A 20,252-nucleotide genomic window follows, 5' to 3' on the forward strand; every position below is an offset into this window, starting at 1 on the left:
AAGACTATTACCTCAAAGTTTCTTTCAGATGAAAAAGATCTCTGGTCGTGAGTCTCAAGGGACTTGACGTCAAGACGAATTAATTGGCGGTAAACCGCCAGTCGTAAAGTTATTTTGACTTTGTCTTTGACTTGAGAACAGTCATTCGCAGTACGAGAAGGAGAAAGGGGCGTGTCCTAGTGATTTGTGAAGCGGTTAGATTAGCTATAATTGATTGTGATTAAGAGAGATTTAAGAGGAAGGTGTTAATAAAACCAATCATCCAATCCAGTACCCGTTACTATTAATATTACCGGAGGGCATGATCAAAGCCGCGGTAAAACTAAGGCCTACTGCGTGTGTGTGTGTTTACCCAGTAAACTTGCGCATGTGCGTGTATGTATCTATATATTCCGATCTGTTCGATTTCGGTATACGGGGTTTTCGTTCGACGCCATGGCAGCGTAACCCCCCCCCCCCCCCCANTTTGCTTTAACACGGTCTCATAGAAATGTTTTAAGTATAGTGTTTTAGTGACATCAAAAGTTATAATGAAATTATTTGTCATAAACAAGAAAATTAGAATTCAGAAACTGCTAAAACAAATTGTATCAAATTTAATTGTTAAATATTGAAGTTAATAACATTTCGATGAGAATTTAAAAGAGTGAGACCATCTAGGAGTAACAAAAATTTCGAGTTATTTGTCTACTCTTGGCAACGCAATTATCTCATGGATCAGTATATAAACATAGGCGCGCACATACGGAGGTGTAGCGTGTTATAAACGGTAAGTGTGCTGTGATGTGGAAAGAGGCGACCATTACCTATTTCATCCAAATCTAGGGCTATGTCTGTACATTTAAGATTTCCTGATCAAAATGTTGTATACATCTATCATTTCCCTCATACATGCCACATGTCCCACCCTGCCCATCCTTCTCGATTTAATCAACGTAAGAGTTTTAAATGACGAACACAAGCTATGAAGTTTGTCATTATGTAAGCTTCTGGAACCTTCTGTTAGTTCCCCGTCTTATTCTCCTCAGCACTAAAAGTAGAAGTAAGTAAGTAAAAGTAAAGGTATCCCTGTAACAGGCCGTGGAGGCCCATAGGGTTGTGAGATGTTGAGGTTCCCACATTTTATAGACAATGGGCTCAAAGATGGCGGTAAGGTTGTCAGCCCTACACGCCGGCCGCCTTTTACCCCAAGAAATATTCCTGGTACTCATTTATGTTAGAGCCTGAGTCGACCAGGGCCATAGTGCGGCTGGAAGGATTAGGTTTAATTGAAAAAATCCAATGACCTTATCGGGACTTGAACCCGCGACCTTCCTGCTTGTAGCATAGTGCCTCAACCAACTACGCTACCGCGTGCCCCTCATTTTCCTCAGCACTATACTCCAAAACCCGTGTTTTTCCTTTACTTTAAAACAACCTGCATTATGAGTAGCAGCAAGTCAGATTTAATCTTTATGTTTTTAGATAGGACCCAAAAAAGATAAAAGATTAACAACTAGATCATTAGTAAGCATTTCCTAGATACCATTTTCTCCCAATATTACCAAAGTAAAGTGAGGCTGACTGTATTCCAGATGCATCCAAGCTGGAGGGGCGTGTTACTGTTGTCTGTTTGACTTACATTTCCTTGGATGTGTTTGCAGGAACACCTGAATCTCATAGGAACAGATGAAAACTTGGGACCTGTTTGTCTGTCAGTCAAGACAGAGAATGTGGCATCACAAGAACATACCAGAATATTGCTGCGGCTCAAGACGGGCACAATGCATGAGCTGGTGCCCTCTTCCTGCCTCTCCCCCTCACCATCACCTGCCAGGATGGCAAAGGTATTTATGTTTTTCATAAGCTTCTGGTAAGTGGTCAGTGAAGCCTCCTTTCTTCTTACCAGAACTCATAACTGATGACCATACATTGCGCTGTATATTGTCTGTTGTCTTAGGTATATTTTATAAATAGTTCCCTCTGCTTTCAGCGTCAAGTGGATATTTGTAATTATAGTGACAGGTATTTTTATTTTTGTTTTTGTACCAGTTAGAACACAATATGTTTATAATATACATTATTGTTTAGGAGTTCATGAAGTAGTAGATTTAATGTTGAGAGGATTATGGGTTTGATCCCGATCAAAACACTGTCTTTACAGTACAAACAAAAAAAAAACTCCGTGGCTTTAGTCACCAAGCCGAGCGACCGCCGCTTGTCGGCGAAGTTGGTGCCAACATTAGCGGATAGAGGGTGTCTCATGGTCAGCGCAACGAATCCCCACGGCCGTTAATTTCGGTTTCCTAGACCGGAGCCGCTATTTCCTGGAAATAGCTCCTCAATTACCCTCACAAGGCTGAGTGGACCCCGTTCCAGACCCACTACTTCTCAAAAAATCTGTAGCGCCGGGATTCGAACCCGGACCTCTGGATCTGTAGCCAGGAGCTCTGACCACTAGACCACAGAGGTGGTCCAATCTTTACAGTATATATATATATATATATATATTATAATTGTGCTAAGATTATGCGCACACACTACGTACAGGCAATACTAATTCTGCTGGTAAGTAGATCTGCCTTCCATTGGTTAGTCTCATGAAATATGCTTATGCAATATAGAGCATGAGACCCACGTGTTGTATTTTTTCAGTACTGGGTGTCATATTGGATTGTGAGTACATAAAATGGAGCTAACAGTGTTGAAAATAAAAATACAGATATATCATACATTGATAACTAGATATATTGTTCATTGATAAAACACCTGGAGGCAATAGTGAACTCCCAAAACATTGTATAAAGCGACTGTATACCTTGGACAATGGATAGTGTCCAATATCTAGACTGTGGTCTTCTGGAATATGACACTTTGTAGCTTGTTACTAAGTTTTGGAGAAATATTCTGTCTTCATCATCAGTATAGAATGTTCTCTGAAATGTTAGTAATCACCTTCACAGCCGCATAGAGTCATTACCAGAAGATCAGACTGTTCCTGCCTTTCAACTGCAGTGAAAACCAGAAATCTCATTGCACCCAACACAACTGCAGTATGATCTATCAGCTGAAGAGAATCGTAGGAGTAAGATTCTTTTCCAAAGCATGTTCAGAAATAAGCTTTGTCTTAAGAAATTGTTTCCTTGCCTTTGAAGTTCAGATATGTGCTAAAGTGGATTGTCACCATTTGAATATTGTACTCCAGTATCTGAGGGCTAGAGCTCACCTCTCAGAGACATTCACTAAATTAGTTTAATGTTGCAGAATTAATGCATGTTCAGAATTGCTTCATATTTCTTGCGTTTGTATTTATGAATATCTGTATGGACTGGAGTTCAGACTTTTGTGTTCTTGTTTTTAGCTTATGTATTTAATTCTTGGTTTGATTCACAATTCTGAACGATTTTCAAAATAATATGTATTCCACCGGTTAAGAATTGAGTACCAGGAATCTTCTGGGGGTAAAGGGCGGCCAGGTGTAAGGCTGAAAAACTCTCTGCCACCTGCGGACGTACTGTGTAGAAAATATGGGAACCTCGATGATCACAACCTTACAGGCCTCCAAGGCCTGTTACAGGGATAGCTTTATCAATTTGTTAGTAATTCTACATTATACTGTAGAATCTTTTAACTGCAGTTGATTGTCTAATTTCTGGTTCCACATTCTTTTATTTTATAGGCAAAATATCAAGGATGAGAGAAATTATTGTAAACATAGGCCTAAAAATGCATGTTCGCACATTTATGGATACATCAGTAGCAATGAAAATGAAAACTGTGACAACCAATATTTGCATTAAATGTACTTGTATGTATTTAAAAGACCACCTCTGTGGTCTAGTGGTCAGAATTTCTGGCTACAGATCCAGAGGTCCAGGTTTGATTCCCGTCGCTACCAGATTTTCTGAGAAGTAGTGGGTCTGGAATGGGGTCCATTTAGCCTCATGAGGATAATTGAGGAACTATTTCAAGGAAATAGCCGCTCCAGTCTTCATTCATTCATTCTTCCAGTCTATAAAGCCGAAATTAACGGCTGTGGGGATCTGTTATGCTGACCACCAGACATCCTCTGTCCAGTAAAGTTGGCACTAACTTCGCCGACAAGCGGTGGTCGCCCAGTCAGTATAGTTCGCTTGCAGACTACAAGCTATGGAGTTTGTTTTTATTTTGTTTTTTTGTATGTATTTAAAACATGCCTGACATACAGTAAGACTTTACAAATCACCCCCAGTAAATATTGATCTTATATCACTGAAAGACTGTCTAAGGTCAGTCCCAAGGTAAAATGACCAAGAAGGTTGGCATAGCGAAAATATTATAGACTCATATTTGGAAGATGCTTGGTTCAAATCTCGCCTGGGACATTAGCTAACCTGTCTGAAGTGTTTATATGTTTCTCCCCACTCCTACTAGGTATCTTAATTATTCCATGATCAGCTCCTTCAGGTTGTTTCGCTTTCATTAATCATCCTGTCATGCTACAATATATACTGTAGACACCGATATCATTATAAAATAACCCACACAAAAAATATAAGATGATTAGATATTTGAAATACAAGGAGAAACAATAGCTGTGCACAAAATTACAGTTGAACATCTAATGATCTTGATGAAGACCTAGACATTAATGGGAGAATAGTATTAAAATTAATCTTAATACAGTAGGTTGTAAACATTTGAACTGCAAGCCTCATAATGCTGGTCAACTGGTTGCTTGCTTCCTTTCTTGCTTGGTTGTTCGGCTACTTGGCCGTTTTGATGGGTGTTGCTGACAGATACTCAGCATTTGTATACTGGACAAAGTTGGCCTTGGCTCACAGTTAAAAGTCCCTGGCCACTAATATTGGTGGACCAGTAATTTAGTCCAGTAAGGATCATGACAGGTCATGGCTATTCTTCCACATTAATGGGAAGTTATTTGTGGTTTAAGATGAAGTTAATTGGCAGTGTTATCCTATTAGAAGTTATTGTTATTTTGTTCTCAGGTTGTGTTACAGCTGCAGTCGTGATTCAGTCACATTGCTCTAGGCTGTAATGATTTAATGGATAACAGATCTCAGCATGTCGGTGAAGAGTGTCATTGTGACCTTTCAGCTTGGCTAGTTTGGGTGGACCTGAACTCCTGTCATTTGCAGTTTTTGTTACAGTGGAAGAATTCTATTCCTTAACTAATTAAGGTCATGCTTGATTTGTTTAGGTTTGTTTAACCAGAAGTGTGATATAAGTCATGCATAATATACTTTCATGTAACCTGTGCCACTTTCATAAAACAAATGTTGTCGAGTATAGAAGTCACTGTGAAATAATAAATGAATTTTTGTAGGTGTTGTATATCTCTTGTTAAAAATAAATTATTCTCATATGGAATTACATTTGTAAACTTATCATCCAAAATAAAGTGAAGGAGGATGAGGTGGCCAGGGTATGTAGCACCAATGGGGTAGAAGAGGAATGCGTATAGGATATAGGTGAGAAAGCCAGAAGGAAAGAGACCACTGGGAAGACCAAGATGGAGGTGGGTGGACAATATTAAAATAGATCTTACAGTGATAGGATGGGATGGTATGGATTGGATTGATCTGGCTTAGGATAGGGACCAGTGGATCGCTCTTGTGAACACGGTAATGAACCTTCAGGTTCCATAAAATGCTGGGAAATTCTTGTGTAGCTGCAGATTTGGCTTCTCCTCAAGAAGGGCTCAGCTCCATAAGTAAGTAGGTATCATCCAAAATAAAATAAATGGGCTCTTATAGTATTGGTCATAAGGAATTTTTGTTATTATGATTGTTGCTTCAGTTAAAGTTCTTGTTCTTACACATTTTAAGACATGTTAACATTCTTTTGTTCATAATCAATAAACACATTAAATAGAAATAGTAGATCTCTCATGCATATAAGAGGAAATTAATTTTCATTCGGAAATATGCTTTCATTTGCTTTTTTCAACTTCGCCCTCTATAAATACGTAAATGTCTTTAAAGAGGCTCAAAATAGTTTGCCGAACTGTGTACAGTAGGAAATCAGTGTACATAGTTAGTTTGGTGGTGTTCTTCAAAATAAATAAATAAATAAATATTTTTCTCAACATAGTTTATTACGATTACATTTGGACATGACATATGTGGACATGGATTTTTACAAATAAATCATATTAACTACTTTTTTGTTGATATTTATTCAATATGTAGGCCGTTAAATCATTCAGAATTCTCATTTTATAAATAATGCTTCCTTTTCCGTTGCAGCAGATTTTCTGATCTGAGTTACAAATTAATTGTATGCAAAATAGATGGCAGACTTCATAGGATTGGAGCTAATTGTTTATTACCTGTATGTGTTCCGAATTCGGATGACCGAGTAATTACATTCTGGCATCACTCCACAGATGGCTTCTCTATTCAAGCTGCTGATGAACTGATCTGTGCAAGGCAATAAATCAATCTGTGACAACAGACATGTCTTTGATGTTCAAGGTTGCACTGAACATTATTAAATTATATCATATACCAAGTTAGCTTACTATTTAATATGTCAGATTTCCATGTGGGAGTTGTGGAAAAACTTATGATGGTTTTCCTTTGTGCCTCCAACCAGTTCCTGGAAGAACAGCCAAATTAGGCTTTGACTACTTTAACGTCAGTGTGCACACTCGATGACATGTGTCTCAAGAATGTCCATTGCATCCATTAACCTTGATGCAAATATGAAGCTTTAAAATGTATAAATATCCAAGTAATGTGTAATGGAACTGAAAGTTCACTACCGTTGATACAAAAACCCTTTCTTATGAAGTGACTGTGAATGAATTCAGTGCAGTGGACATCCTCACGACCTATTTCCTAAGATCCATTTTAAAATTCTCTCTCCCCATCCTCAGTGGTTGCTTTTTCAAGGGGTATGTATTTGATTTGTTTCCTTGTCTAATTCATCAATACCATCTTCAATCACAAAATGCAGAGTGAGTGATAGAAGTCACTACTCTCTTTATTAAATAATATCCTCAGTTCTCCATGTTTTCTTTCCCAGGCCAGATATTCTCCTTAGGAATTTTTACTTAGAAATTCATAAAACAATTGTATGCATTTTAATCCTCAGTGTTGTGGAAAACGGACAAAAAGATAAGTTTAGATCTCAAGCAGGAAAAAGGTTTTGTGAATATATAAGTATTCTTCTCTTAATGTCTTCATTGACTTTATTTTTGTTGTGTATTATTGTTACTAAGGCTTTTAATTAAACAAAAATTCTAACATGATTGATTGTGTTCTTTTCACAAAATGTTAAAAAGAAATTTTCACATAGAGAGAAGTCATGTTTCCATCTATCATCTGCATGTTTGATCTGCAAATGTAGTGAATGTATTTTATTTAAATTGCTGTAATGCACTAAAAACTGTGGGGTGAACTTAATTTTGATTCATAATAGCCCAGTATAAAACTAGTTTACATGTAGCTTAAATTGAACTTTATAAGGTTTCCCAGATGTGGCTGCTAGTATCAGAAAATACAACATAAAATTTGTTATTTGAAATATTTTCAGTACATTGAGTATTTAATTAAATGCATAAATAAATTATATATTGCTGTCTCCAGACTGACATGTAGTTCAGTCAACTTAGCAGCAGTACAATTTTATCTGTGGCAATTGAAATTAAGGTCAGTGAGATATGAAAGGTAGCTAATAGTGAATTCCACTCTTGTTACCTGTCCGTCCAGCATTGCAGAGGTCTTAGACTTCTTTAACTTTAACTTTAACTTTAATTAAGTTCCATAGATCCACAGTNTAGGCTCCTCCAACTTATCAGGTCTGGCTAAACATGTTTGAATGTATCCTGGAGTCACTGGAACAGAGTTGTGATGGTTCTCATTCACAACAGTACCACGGAGTCATTCCTTTCCTGCTATATCTTGGATAATGTGTTGTGTCAGAGACAAAATGCAATAGTGTCATCTTTTGTGATTGGTACTGGAGTACATGGGTGTTTTGGTGAGGGCTACTGTGAGAAGAACTGTGAACTTCTTCACCTCTGTAATTCATAATGTAGTAAATACCAAGGCCTGGCCATGATTCACATAGTGCTTTCTTCTTTGTCTTCTTCTTCTTATTCTTCTTCTTCCTCCTCCTCCTCCTCCTCCTCCTCCTCCTCCCCCTACAGCCCTCATTGTCCTCTTCCTTCTTTTCTTTGTCTTCTTCCTCCTCTTTTTCATCTTCATCCTCTTCCCCCCACTTCTTCATCTTCTTCCACCTCCAATTGTCCACCTTCTCTTCTTCGCCTTCTTCCTTCTCCTCATCCTCTTCCTCTTCTTCTTCTTCTTCTTCTTCTTCTTCCTCCCCTTCTTTGTCATNATTGTCCGCCTTCTCTTCTTTGCCTTCTTCCTTCTCCTCATCCTCTTCCTCTTCTTCTTCCTCCCCTTCTTTGTCATCCTCCTCCCCATTCCTTTCCTCCTCCCTCCTAGTTTCCTCTTTTCTTCCTCCCCTCCTCCTCCTCCTGCTGCTTCTTCGTCATTGTCACAGTAGAACTGATGCTTAGAAATCAAGACACACTCTTATTGACTGATGTTCAAAACGGAAGCATTCTAATTTTGTCAGGCAGGATGATTCTATCTGAAGAATAGCAACACAGTCTCAACTGGGTGTAGGAGCATGCCTTAAACATGGTTCTTGAACTGAGTAGCAATGGCAAAGCAACTAAGAAACACACAACTGATGTGTGACTGTGATTTTTAAGTGGCATTGATTATTGTGGAGTTCCAATCAGCTCCAAAACATGACTTGTTAATCACATTTTTTTTACTATCTATTTACCCTGAATTCTATCAAGAGATCACGAATTATTCAAAGGTTACTTTTCAGAAATTATGTGACATGCACGTTCTTTGTTATTGGTATCATTGGCTCCATTCTAATACAACAGAACACCGACTACACTGAGTACGTTGGTGTAGCGGTAACATTCTATACCTGTATTTGGGAGACATTTGGGCTATTGGTTTTCATTACTGAGGTTTTTTCATAGTTCCCTCAATCNAATTATTCAAAGGTTACTTTTCAGAAATTATGTGACATGCACGTTCTTTGTTATTGGTATCATTGGCTCCATTCTAATACAACAGAACACCAACTACACTGAGTAGGTTGGTGTAGCGGTAACATTCTAGACCTGTATTTGGGAGACATTCAGTTTGAATGTAAGCCTGGCTATTGGTTTTCATTACTGAGGTTTTTTCATAGTTCCCTCAATCTCTTCAAATGTATGTCGAGATAGTGCCTTGAAATGGGCCACAGCTGACTCCTTTGAAATCCTTAAAACCTTTCTCATTTTGCATGATCATATTCCAGCCTCATTAAGTGCTAAAATTGCATTAGAATGACCTAAGAGTCAGTCATCACGGATTATTTTTCAAATACTCAAACAATAAAATGTTAGCTTTACAATATTTGAGATTTTTACAGTGGTGGCCATGAAGTTTACTGTCTCCTGACATGCAGCACCATGTAACTTAGTAGAATGTTACCAACGTTTTGGAGCAACCTGCTGCCTCCATCTTCAGCATAGAAAAGTAAAACAGTAATTTTTAATCTACCTTGAAGATGAAGGCATCAGTTGCTCTGAAACATCGATAACATACCAATAGGTCACATGGCTTCATAACCCAGAAGTAATCTTAAGTGTTAACTTTGTCTGAATATCAGTTTTCTCCATTGAATCATTACTACATTAATCAGTACAGTTGAAAAACTATTTTAAAATAATCAAAGAATTGTTATCACCTAGAACCACTGTGTCTGTCAGAATGCCTTCCAAGATTTCAGAGGATTGCCTGGTCCTGGGTAGCTTTTTCCAGAACACAGGTGTATAGGAGGCCAATCCATGGTAGAGCCCCCAAACTGGAGAGCTTGCAGTCATTGGAAATGGCAATAAATACACAGAAATTTGCATGTTAAAGGTATAATTTAAACATGTGACTCCAATTGGTTAACCTCTGAAACACAAGGGCTACTATGTCTACCATATTCTGCCCATAGAGTATAGAGTTTCATAAGAACCTCAGAATAAACAGCTGCTATTTACTTATAGACTATTAACCAGTTAATCTTTGATATGGAGACACACATTGTGCTTTCTGTAAGGCCAAAACTAATTTGCAATATGTAGATAAATTCCTGGTTTCAAGGAATTAAAACCTGTATCTGTATCACTGAAATTAAACAGCAGTTATTATTTACATATCCCCTTCATACATTTGTGTCTGCAGATGGTAAACTAATGTTAATACTGTAATTATTATACCAATTGGTGAGTCCTGTCATGAAAAACTGAATGTCATTGTCAAGAGTCTGGCATTCGTGCTTTGTATCTGGGAGACCTCGAGGTGTAATTCTCAGTCTTGGAGGCCAGTTATCCTGAATGAGATTTCTGTCGTTTTCATCACTCCCTCTATGTAAGTCCCTCTTCCTTTCATATCCCTTACATTTCATAATTCAGTTTCATCCTCCCACTTAGCACTACATAATATATGCAGTTGAAAAGTGTCATGAAATAAATGTGGAAAAGAACATAAGAAACAAACTTAACAGTTTGCTTTAAAGTTCTCATCTCTCTGATTATTTTGAACATATTTCAAAACAAATGTAATTTATCGCCAAAATTATTCCTACAGTATGTATGCAGGAATTAGTATCCTTCATTTTAACAGTTTGATGAACTGGAAAGATACACAGATAAGGGTTAATTATAGTTTTGAAGGTTATTAATTTAACTTACAGCTCTCTTAATTATGACAAAACAAAATAAGCGAACCAATTACAAACTGATGACATTCACATAAACAGAAAGCTCATGTTATGCAAGAATAGATCTTATTATGTCCAAAGCACAGAAAGAGCCACTTGTTATTGACCAATTTTTCTGTCTGCAGCTGTTGAATGAGCAGCTGAATGTGGACCAGTTTTTGCCTGTCCTGTGTCCCCGAGCATCACAGTTGATTGCAGCCTATGATGAGCATGTCCTGGTTTCCAACTTCAAATTCGGTGTGTTGTACCAGCGCTTTGGACAGACTACAGAGGAACAGCTATTTGGCAATGTTCAGTCCAGTGCAGCTTTGGATGAATTCCTGGAACTGCTGGGACAGCGCATTCAGCTTAAGGACCACAAAGGGTAAATTCCTTAACCGTAAGAAAAGAGATCAGAAGTAATTTATGAAATTAAGCCAGTGTTTCTCAGTGTTATACCTGTAGCACTGATTGTTATAATTTTGAAATTAGTGGCACACTAGGAGGCTTTGTTCAGAGTTCAGAGCACCTCTAAGTGAGATGGGGTCTGAGTATTCCCCCTTTCCCACAAGGAAACTTTTTTTTTTAAAGTACACATTAGTTACTTTAGCATTAAAAACTTAACATTTGAAGTTGGATTTTTATGCTGAATTTATGTATTATGACAGTAAATATAGTAAATGAAGAAATGCTCTATAAGCAGATCATGAAGCACACTTATATCTACTGTTCTAGTGACACCTGCTTTTGGAAAGACTGAAATAAACAGTGTAAAGATTATAGAACAAAATTAAAATGTTGACTATCTTAATGTCTTGCAAGATTTATGTATCAGCATGTATTTGTGCATATATGCATGCACATAGCAATGTAAAAATTATGCTCTTGAAGACTACTCCATATTATATTTTTGTCTTCTACCATCAGTAGTACCAGTAGTGCCAGAAACATGAACCCAGTATACAATATACAATATATATGTGAGATTGTCCATCTGTCCCCCACTGGTAACTCTGAAATCTTTATTTCTCTTCAAAGTGGTCTCTGCTGCATCAGTAATTTGAGGAGTGTGTGTTGTAAGAGTGTTGTCAGTGGTCAATAAATCCAGTCTGCAGTCCAAACCCCATCTATAGTCACACTCTATCATGTGAAAATGTTATTCTGCTGATTTGCATTTCAGATACCGAGGAGGTTTGGACACACAGTTTGGCCACACAGGAGATGAAGCAGTATACGAGGTATTTAAGGACAGGGAAATAATATTCCATGTTTCCACGCTGCTGCCCTACAGGGACAGTGACCCTCAACAATTGCAGAGGAAGAGGCATATTGGTAGGTGTGGCAAGTGACATATACTGTGGACAGACTCTGAAGAACAGAGCTGATATTTGTGAAATCATAATATTTCCCATGACAAAAATGACCATCATTTCTTGAGATTAACCATTATTTAGCTAATACATGAACAAAGTATAATGACAGTTTAGTTGCAAGAAAACTTGCAAGGCAGAGCGAATATATGCACGTGAAGTCGTGGAGGAGGAAAGAACAAAGGGTAGATTACCTCCAAATAATATAAATGTATAATGAAATCTGTGAGGAATGAAGCATTTTAAAGAAGTTCATTAAGTCTAGGCACAGTGACTTTAACTCATATGCACTTAAGCTAAATTAACATTAAATAGAAAGAAATTAAAGAACAAGTTAATGAAATTGCTACATATTTACATTGACAGCATGCGAGCACATATTACCTGCATTGTCATCGGTACATCTGTCTGATCCAGATGAATAAGTTTCTAATGTACTTTCATATTTAGAATTTTTGCCAAAATTGACACTGCAGTCTTCTACTACAGTTGAAAGTCATAATATTTGGCTAGTTTCACATCAAGTGTGTGTTTATGCATGTTGAGGGGACTGTACCTATGCCAGGTGGAGGTGTGTGTACCCACATGAATTCATATTCCATTTAGATTACCTTGTCAGCAATTATGCAGAAGTGAACCACAGAGATTCATGAACTAGGAAAACAGTTAATAAAATTATTGGATATTGAATGGATGTCTGGAGTTCAATTACTGACATGGTCTTCTTTTCTTCCATCATCCCATTCAAACTGGCCCTGAGATCCAGCCACCATCCTTTCAGTTTGAATGGCAGCATTTCCATAGGCTTGAAGCAGTTGGAGTGTGGAGCACCCCATTGACCTCCATCTGGTGCTGATAATCTGGAATGTGAGGAGCTTTACCTACTTGTGTCTCTGTATTCCACCATAATGCAATGCTTGGACACAGGGAAAACTTCTGCTTTACCACAGGGGTTCCTTTCTAATGCCAAACATTGTCATGTAATGCTTATCACTGTTGCTTCATATATTTTTATGTGTGTCTGTTTTCTAGGCAATGACATTGTGGCAATAGTGTTCCAAGAATCAAACACTCCATTCTCACCTGATATGATTGCATCGCACTTTCTTCATGCATTCATTGTAGTGCAAGTACTCGATCCCAACAGCCCTAACACAAGGTGAGTGGTACTGTCATGAAGAGGGTAACAAATTAATTTCATTGTACAAAATCATCTTGATAAGTTTGTCAAGAACTTCCCATCTTTTTGTGTAACCTGTGGGAACATCCCACATTATCACGCATTTCTTCAACGCTCGCTCTTCACATCACTTTTCACCATCACGCGCGCTAACCAATCAGATTGCTACAAACGATCGCATTTATACTACGCTCGGCGCTAGCCCGCGTCTACACCATTACGCGCGCTAGCCAATCAATTCTTGCTCCTCACTTTCGAGTTTGGCTCCGCCCCACCGACCAGCGTATAAAAAGGAGCGACTCCAGAGTCGAGAATTCAGTTCATCGTCAGCCTACGAGCTAGCCACATCAAGCAACTTCAGCCAGCAGGCTTCGTCGCCAGTGCTCGGTCTTCGGAGGCATCGGCAGGCTGCGCCGGGCACGACTGCCTCGGCCCTCCAGCGCTCTCACACCCGACTCACTGGGGCACAGCGCCTGGACTCGCCGGTGGTCGTGTTACGGTTCGACTCACTGGCCATCTGGCGTAGCCACTGCCTCATGGCTCCTACGACCGCGCTCGACTAGCCTTTTACCACCAGCAGCAACCTCCGCCATTTGCCGCGCTGCGATCAAGCAACCTCCAACTCACGCTGCCGCAAGGCAACCAAGCAACCTCCAGCCATGGCCGCACTGCGGCCAGGCCACTCGCCATTCACTAGCCTTTCTCCTTACCGGCGCGCGCCGCGCTACCTCACCGGTCAATCATCTCAGCAGCCACGGTCCTTTTCAGGGCCAACAAACTGTTCCGAAGAAGTGGGTTGTCATAGGAGTAGCGACAAGACTACACACATCGATGACAAGAGAACCCCACAGACCAAAAGATACAGTACCATTTGAGGTTCTCACAGAGGTAAAGGCAAAGATGTGATGCCTCATACCCTGATAGGAAGGCACCAGTGTTTCCGAGGAACCAGCAGTCTCCTTCTACATGACAGAAGCAAGTTCTTTACATATTCACATCAAAATATTATCAGTACTCACAGAATACACGACGCACTGAAAATAAAGACTTATGACTCCTTTGTGACTTACTGCATAACTAATGTTCATGCAGCATGGTAATACTCAACAGTTCCCTGCCATTGCAACCTGAAATTTCGTAATTTCAGAGATTTCATCTAACCATTACACTGTTTTTCTATATATGCAGTAGGATATATTTCAGTTTCACCCAAAGAAATGGCTGCGTAAATTGTCAGGGCTGTCACAGAAGTTTGATTTGTCTCATTCTGGTCCGTCACACTAACAATCACAAAATCAGATAGCTTACAGTCCAGTGGGACACACAAGTTCACCACACCGAAGTGTGGTGAACTTGTGTGTCATTCATGTTTGTAATTGTGTAACTATNGCTTACAGTCCAGTGGGACACACAAGTTCACCACACTTCGGTGTGGTGAACTTGTGTGTCATTCATGTTTGTAATTGTGTAACTATTTATTGACTGTTGGATTAATCATGACATTAAGTATTATTAACTCTTTAAAGTGAAAGAGTCAGTGAGACAGGTTCTTCCATGATGCAGTCAGGCTAATGATTAGAGGCTGGCTTCATGTTATATGTGATTCTCAAAAAAATTGTATTTCTATTGCAGCTGTTGTTCTATTTTTATTATTTTGTCAGAATGTATAATTGTAATAATGCATCAGTAAGTGGTATGTTGAACAATGTTAACAGGTACAAAGTCAGCGTGACAGCTCGTGATGATGTTCCATTCTTTGGGCCAACACTCCCATCCCCGGCCGTTTTCAAGAAGGGCCCAGACTTCAAGGATTTCTTGCTTACAAAACTGATTAATGCTGAGAATGCTTGTTACAAGGCAGAGAAGTTTGCCAAACTTGAGGTGAACATCAGTGTATAGATAACATTTCACAGAAACCAGGAGCATGATATTTCTGGAGGGGCACTTCCATTCATTTGTTGAATGTGTTTTATTCTGCCTTACACAATGAAGAGATGAAAGTAAGCAACTTCAAGAGAGGAGGGGTGGGGAGGATGGATACTACATCAGCATCCACCCATTAAAGTAAAAATTGCACAACAATTTGATCATAACTATTTATTAAAAGGGCCAACTGGTATTAAAAGGACTAACAAATAATAAAATGCTTTATTCTTGTTTATTGATGATAAATGTAATGTGAGGTTTGTTTATTTTACACATTTATAACTACACATTTTAAAACACTTGTGCAACATGCAGAAGATGCTCTCTTTTTTATTGACCACTGGTGTTATTACTGTCAGTTTTAGTAGAACATTATTCAAGGTGACAGTACATGTCAAAGAATTTGTCAAATACAGTGACTACATAATGATCTGCTTACTACACATTCATTTGTTTCCAGATCTTGTTACTGTTTTGTTTGTTTTTTACTGTTGAATTACATTTTATAGGCAACCAGTATTTGGGAGGGAGATTCATTTTTCCACAGTTAGCAGTAACATTTCTAGTAATATGAACAGCCCCATCTATTAACATCAGTAATGTTCTATGAGAATATACAGTGTCGTCCCAGAATCCAAAAAGACAGTTATTTTTTTAAGAATCCCCTTTCATCATTTTAATACTTGTCCCACTATTCTCGTAATGTGCTTCTTAATGCTATACATGTTAAGTATCTTGACTTGCATATACAGAATTTGTAATTTTAGAGTTGAAATAATGAGAAAGATCACAGGTAAATTATTGTCAGCTAGTCTTGATTTTTCTAGATAATATGTATGTTTGCATTCTACAGAATGTCTTAGAATGTACTACATGAAAAGCCACAGACATAAAAAATTGCAGTGCCCCCTTGATTATAGTAGGTCAGTTACTCATACTTTTCACAGTTTTCATGTGTTTAATTTTTTGGTAATAACAGCAAATTGTTATTTATATGTACAAGGACTCCATTTCTTAATATAAACCTTCAAAAACAAAGTGACAATGAAGAAACAATAAATATATTCTGTCTTCACAGCTGCGAACACGGACATCTCTACTGCAGTCTCTGATAGATGAGCTACGAGAGAAATCAAGAGATTTCCTGGGTGGTGCAGACTCTCCGCAGTCAGCCCCTGATACACCCAAGTCTGATGGCAGTAGTGGTGCTGGCAGTCGTTTCATCGACACAGTCCGTAAGGCCCTTATAGCACGAGTGCGAAGTACAAGTGTGGACAATAACCTAGGGAGCAGTACAAGCAGTGGACAGGTCTGCAAGAAGCCCACCTCAGCCCAACAACCTCAACAGCCTGCCATACCAGAAACAGCTACCCCTTCAGTAAGTAGTGCATAGTAGCTAGAACATGTCCCATGCTTGTAAGACCAAATTGTGCTTGAAGAGAAATATGGACAGACATTTAAAATTTAAAGCAGTATAATATTTTCCTACTCTAATAGCCTCATTAGGAGTTTACTTGTTTTTGTATCCCAGGTTTTATGTGTCTCTTTGAAGAAAGTACAAGGAGTAAATGCATGTATGGGATGTCCACGTACATACTTTCAAATGGAGCAGTCAACACAACAAGAACAATAATACTCAATAAGACAAAATAGGCACTATCCTATCAACATTTGTGTATTTGTGCAGTTCTTATTGTGACATGTTTCAACCTTTCTTTTTAGGTCATCCTGTATTGCCTCAGGATGACCTAGAAAGAAAGGTCAAAACATGTCATTCTGTATTGTCTCAGGATGACCTAAAAAGAAAGGTTGAAACATGTCACAATAAGAACTGCACAAATAAACAAATGTTGATATGATAGTACCTGTTTTGTCTTACTGAATATTGTTGTCGTCATTGTCATTGTCATTGTCGGCGGCAGCTGTGGTGGTGGTGGTGACTGCCCCATTTGAAAGTAGTTAAAGACACAACAGAACACAACTTTGAAAGATGTCCACATATTTCAGCTCCAAAATTACAAAATAAATGTTGTTGAAATTTAGTTATGGTGGAGTTTGCATGAAATGTTTTCAGTCCATTATAACACCTACGTTATATTGAGGTCAAAACAATCTTTATTAATATGTCAGAAATGACACATACAAACGCTTTATATATTAAATGAAATATAGGTCACATTAAGATCTACAACTTTCATATGGATTATCTTTGTTTCTGGCAGATATTTAATTAAATGTAAGGAAAAATAATTTCTGACTCTTATGTGCAGTAATATTTACAGTGTGATAAGCTACACATCTGTGGATTAATATCAGCAATAAATCAGCATAAAGCCAGTGGAATATTAAAAGTAGTAAAGGGTACGTTAAGAAAATACATGTATTCCTGGTGAATCTTTTCATTTTGTTTTATGTTCAAAACCAGGAGTTACATCAAGGCTGATTTTACTTAAAATCTGCAGCATGATATCCCAGCATGCTGGTAGCTTGTGATTTGGTTGGTGCCAGTTTTGTTTAGATTAGTTTTGCTTGAGTTATTTTAATTTGAGAAAGCAGTATTTAATATACAAGTACTTTTGACATTAGGTGATGTATGAACCATATTTTGCAGTCAGTGCATTGATTATATTTCAGATTATGTTTCAGAGTGGAAGATCCTTATCAAAGGGCAGTGGAGGGGGAAAGAAAAGTGCACCATCTTCTCCAGTATCCAGTCCAGACATGCAGAGCCATAGAACAGCAAGGTGAGATACTTCCTTCGATGGTGTATATGATACAAATATGGGAACATAATTTATATAGCAGTGATTTTTAACCTTTTTACTTCATGCCCCATTTTGTTCTAAAATTCCAATGCCTCCTCCCTTCTCCAGAAAATGTTCTAACATCATTTAAGTGCTCTGCAGAGAACACATTCTTTATTTATATAGATTAACACAGCCCTAATGAGAATTTCGCACTAAAGGAAATCACACTAAGTATATAAACATTACTAATAATGATAAATATGTAAATATAATGAGGGAGTTACAGAATAAAGAAAAAACTATTGTTAAAGTGGAGTGAAATACTAACAATAAAAATAATTAATAATGCACACTAAAGGTAGAATAAAGAGTAGTGCTTTCTTCTGGGATGTAATACCATGTAGTCCAGAGGACGTTGACCATTGCTCCAGAGAAACATAGTGCCTCCTTCTTTAGGGTCAAAGAGTAAGCCATGCAAGTAACTATGAAGAAGGAGGTGGCCAGCGAAACTTTGCTTGTTGCTTTGAAATGTCTGTGAACTTCTAGCATTCTATGTAGCATTACATCCCAGAAGCTAGTACTCCTCATATTTATTCGCTGCCATGAGAACATTAAGTTAGAAGGGTTGGAACATAATAATTCCCCTCAGCTCCTCCATAATGAGCACTTGAACTTATTTGGTGAATCTATTTTTCTTTGGTTTTGATGCACAGTTCACAGGTTATAAGAATCATTTTGTGGGCAGTCAGAAATAAGCTGTCTTTTCATAACAGTTATCTCAGGTTTTGAACCCAAAACACCAGGGTGACCATCTGGAGATAAGTAAGATTTACCACATTCCAGTAATGTAAGCTCAGATACTTCAATTAGTACAATGACTGGAATTTAATTCCCAGCAGAAGCATTACTATTACTGTCCAGATCAGCTCTAGGGCCCATCCTCTTTCTTATCAAAGGAGACCTAAGGGGTTATTCTCTGGGGATAAAACAGCCAGAATGTGAAGCTGATGATTCACCATCCTCTAATGTTGATTTATACTCGTAGAATTGGTGGAGTTCTACCTCTGGTTCCTGTACATATCCATAAAGTACATCAAGATCAGTCATATAAATTGCTGTGGGCTCTTGCCAGCACAGTCATTCTTGGTTCCAAGTCTCGCAGAACTTGTGACCATACTTTAGTGTCTCACAACTCTGGGAGTCGCGAAAACTTAGTACAGCAAGGTCTCATTGACCATCTGTGTGTAGCTTCAATGCTGATCCCTTTCTATGTACATATTCACTGCCACAGAAACATGTTTTAACAAATCATTGCATAGCAGTTGACTCCTATGCAACACTTTTCTGACTCTAGTAATCTGACCTTTAGGTATCATCAAAATTTGCACAAATATCGCTTTCTAGGACCCTCCAAATTGCAAGAAGTCTTATTCATCAGAAAGATGAGTAATGTGACTCATGAATTTCAGGCCAGCATTATCAGAAAGTGATGACTCGTCGCTGAACAGTGTGGATCTGGATGCTGCGGTGTATGTGGATAGTGATACTGGTCTGGAAAGCATGTCAAGTGCTGAGACACCTCACAAGGCCTGCAGCCTCTGCCTGGACGCTGGAGAAGCAAGTGGAAGGCAGGCTGAGGCACTGCGGCAAGAGGTGACACGCCTCAAGTGTGACAAACTGGACCTGCTACGTCAGAATGTGGTGAGTCAAGTGGGATCGACAATGACTTGGCTAGCAGTGGGTATGAGGTTTGTTTGTTCCTCCAGCACTGAGCGGGATGGAGGAGACTAGTATTTGGAAGTAAACAGTTTGAATCTCAGCCACATTACCAGTTATCCTGAGTGAGGTTTTGTGATGTTCTTCAAACAAGGTGAATGCCAGAACAGAACTTTCAGCATTCATGATCATATTCCCATCATATTCACTGCTGTGAAATCCCTCCAACTGACAGAACATTTTGCATCATAAAATAATATGTTATAAATCATGACCCTTTGTTTTTAAGAGATTTAATGAATATGTTCCAGCATTGTTTTGTCTGTACTTGCATAGACCTACAAATTCCAGCCTCATCTCTTCTTTAACCATTTTTATGTTGTGAAAGGGATATATCTCCCTGAAATTGGTCCTTATTTCCCGTATGCGTTTCATGTGTGGAGTTACTAGAAAACAAAATCCTATGTTGACACCTCTTTTGACATTTCGACCTACTTTCTGTGGATCAGTACATAGAGTTACAATAAAAATATAAAACGCCTTTATTGCAGGGACATTTTC

At 38.4% G+C, this 20,252-nt stretch overlaps 1 protein-coding gene across 8 annotated transcripts in view; it reads left to right on the forward strand.

The window, feature by feature from the left end:
- The window catches only part of LOC111868990 (rap1 GTPase-activating protein 1), a 639,633-nt gene that overhangs the window by 614,591 nt on the left and 4,790 nt on the right, over window positions 1-20,252 (forward strand). For 7 of the 8 annotated variants that reach the window (XM_023860137.2, XM_023860134.2, XM_023860132.2 and 4 more), the window contains 8 exons: window positions 1,644-1,826; window positions 10,899-11,137; window positions 11,933-12,084; window positions 13,155-13,281; window positions 15,018-15,183; window positions 16,307-16,606; window positions 17,863-17,972; window positions 19,445-19,676. In XM_023860137.2, coding sequence (XP_023715905.1) covers window positions 1,644-1,826; window positions 10,899-11,137; window positions 11,933-12,084; window positions 13,155-13,281; window positions 15,018-15,183; window positions 16,307-16,606; window positions 17,863-17,972; window positions 19,445-19,676 — 1,509 coding nt within the window. The remainder of the gene's footprint in view (window positions 1-1,643; window positions 1,827-10,898; window positions 11,138-11,932; window positions 12,085-13,154; window positions 13,282-15,017; window positions 15,184-16,306; window positions 16,607-17,862; window positions 17,973-19,444; window positions 19,677-20,252) is intronic. The other variant, XM_023860133.2, reaches the window with a different exon arrangement.

This window comes from Cryptotermes secundus, unplaced genomic scaffold, assembly GCF_002891405.2.
Source record: "Cryptotermes secundus unplaced genomic scaffold, Csec_1.0 scaffold70, whole genome shotgun sequence".
Classification (NCBI taxonomy): Eukaryota; Metazoa; Arthropoda; class Insecta; order Blattodea; family Kalotermitidae; genus Cryptotermes; species Cryptotermes secundus.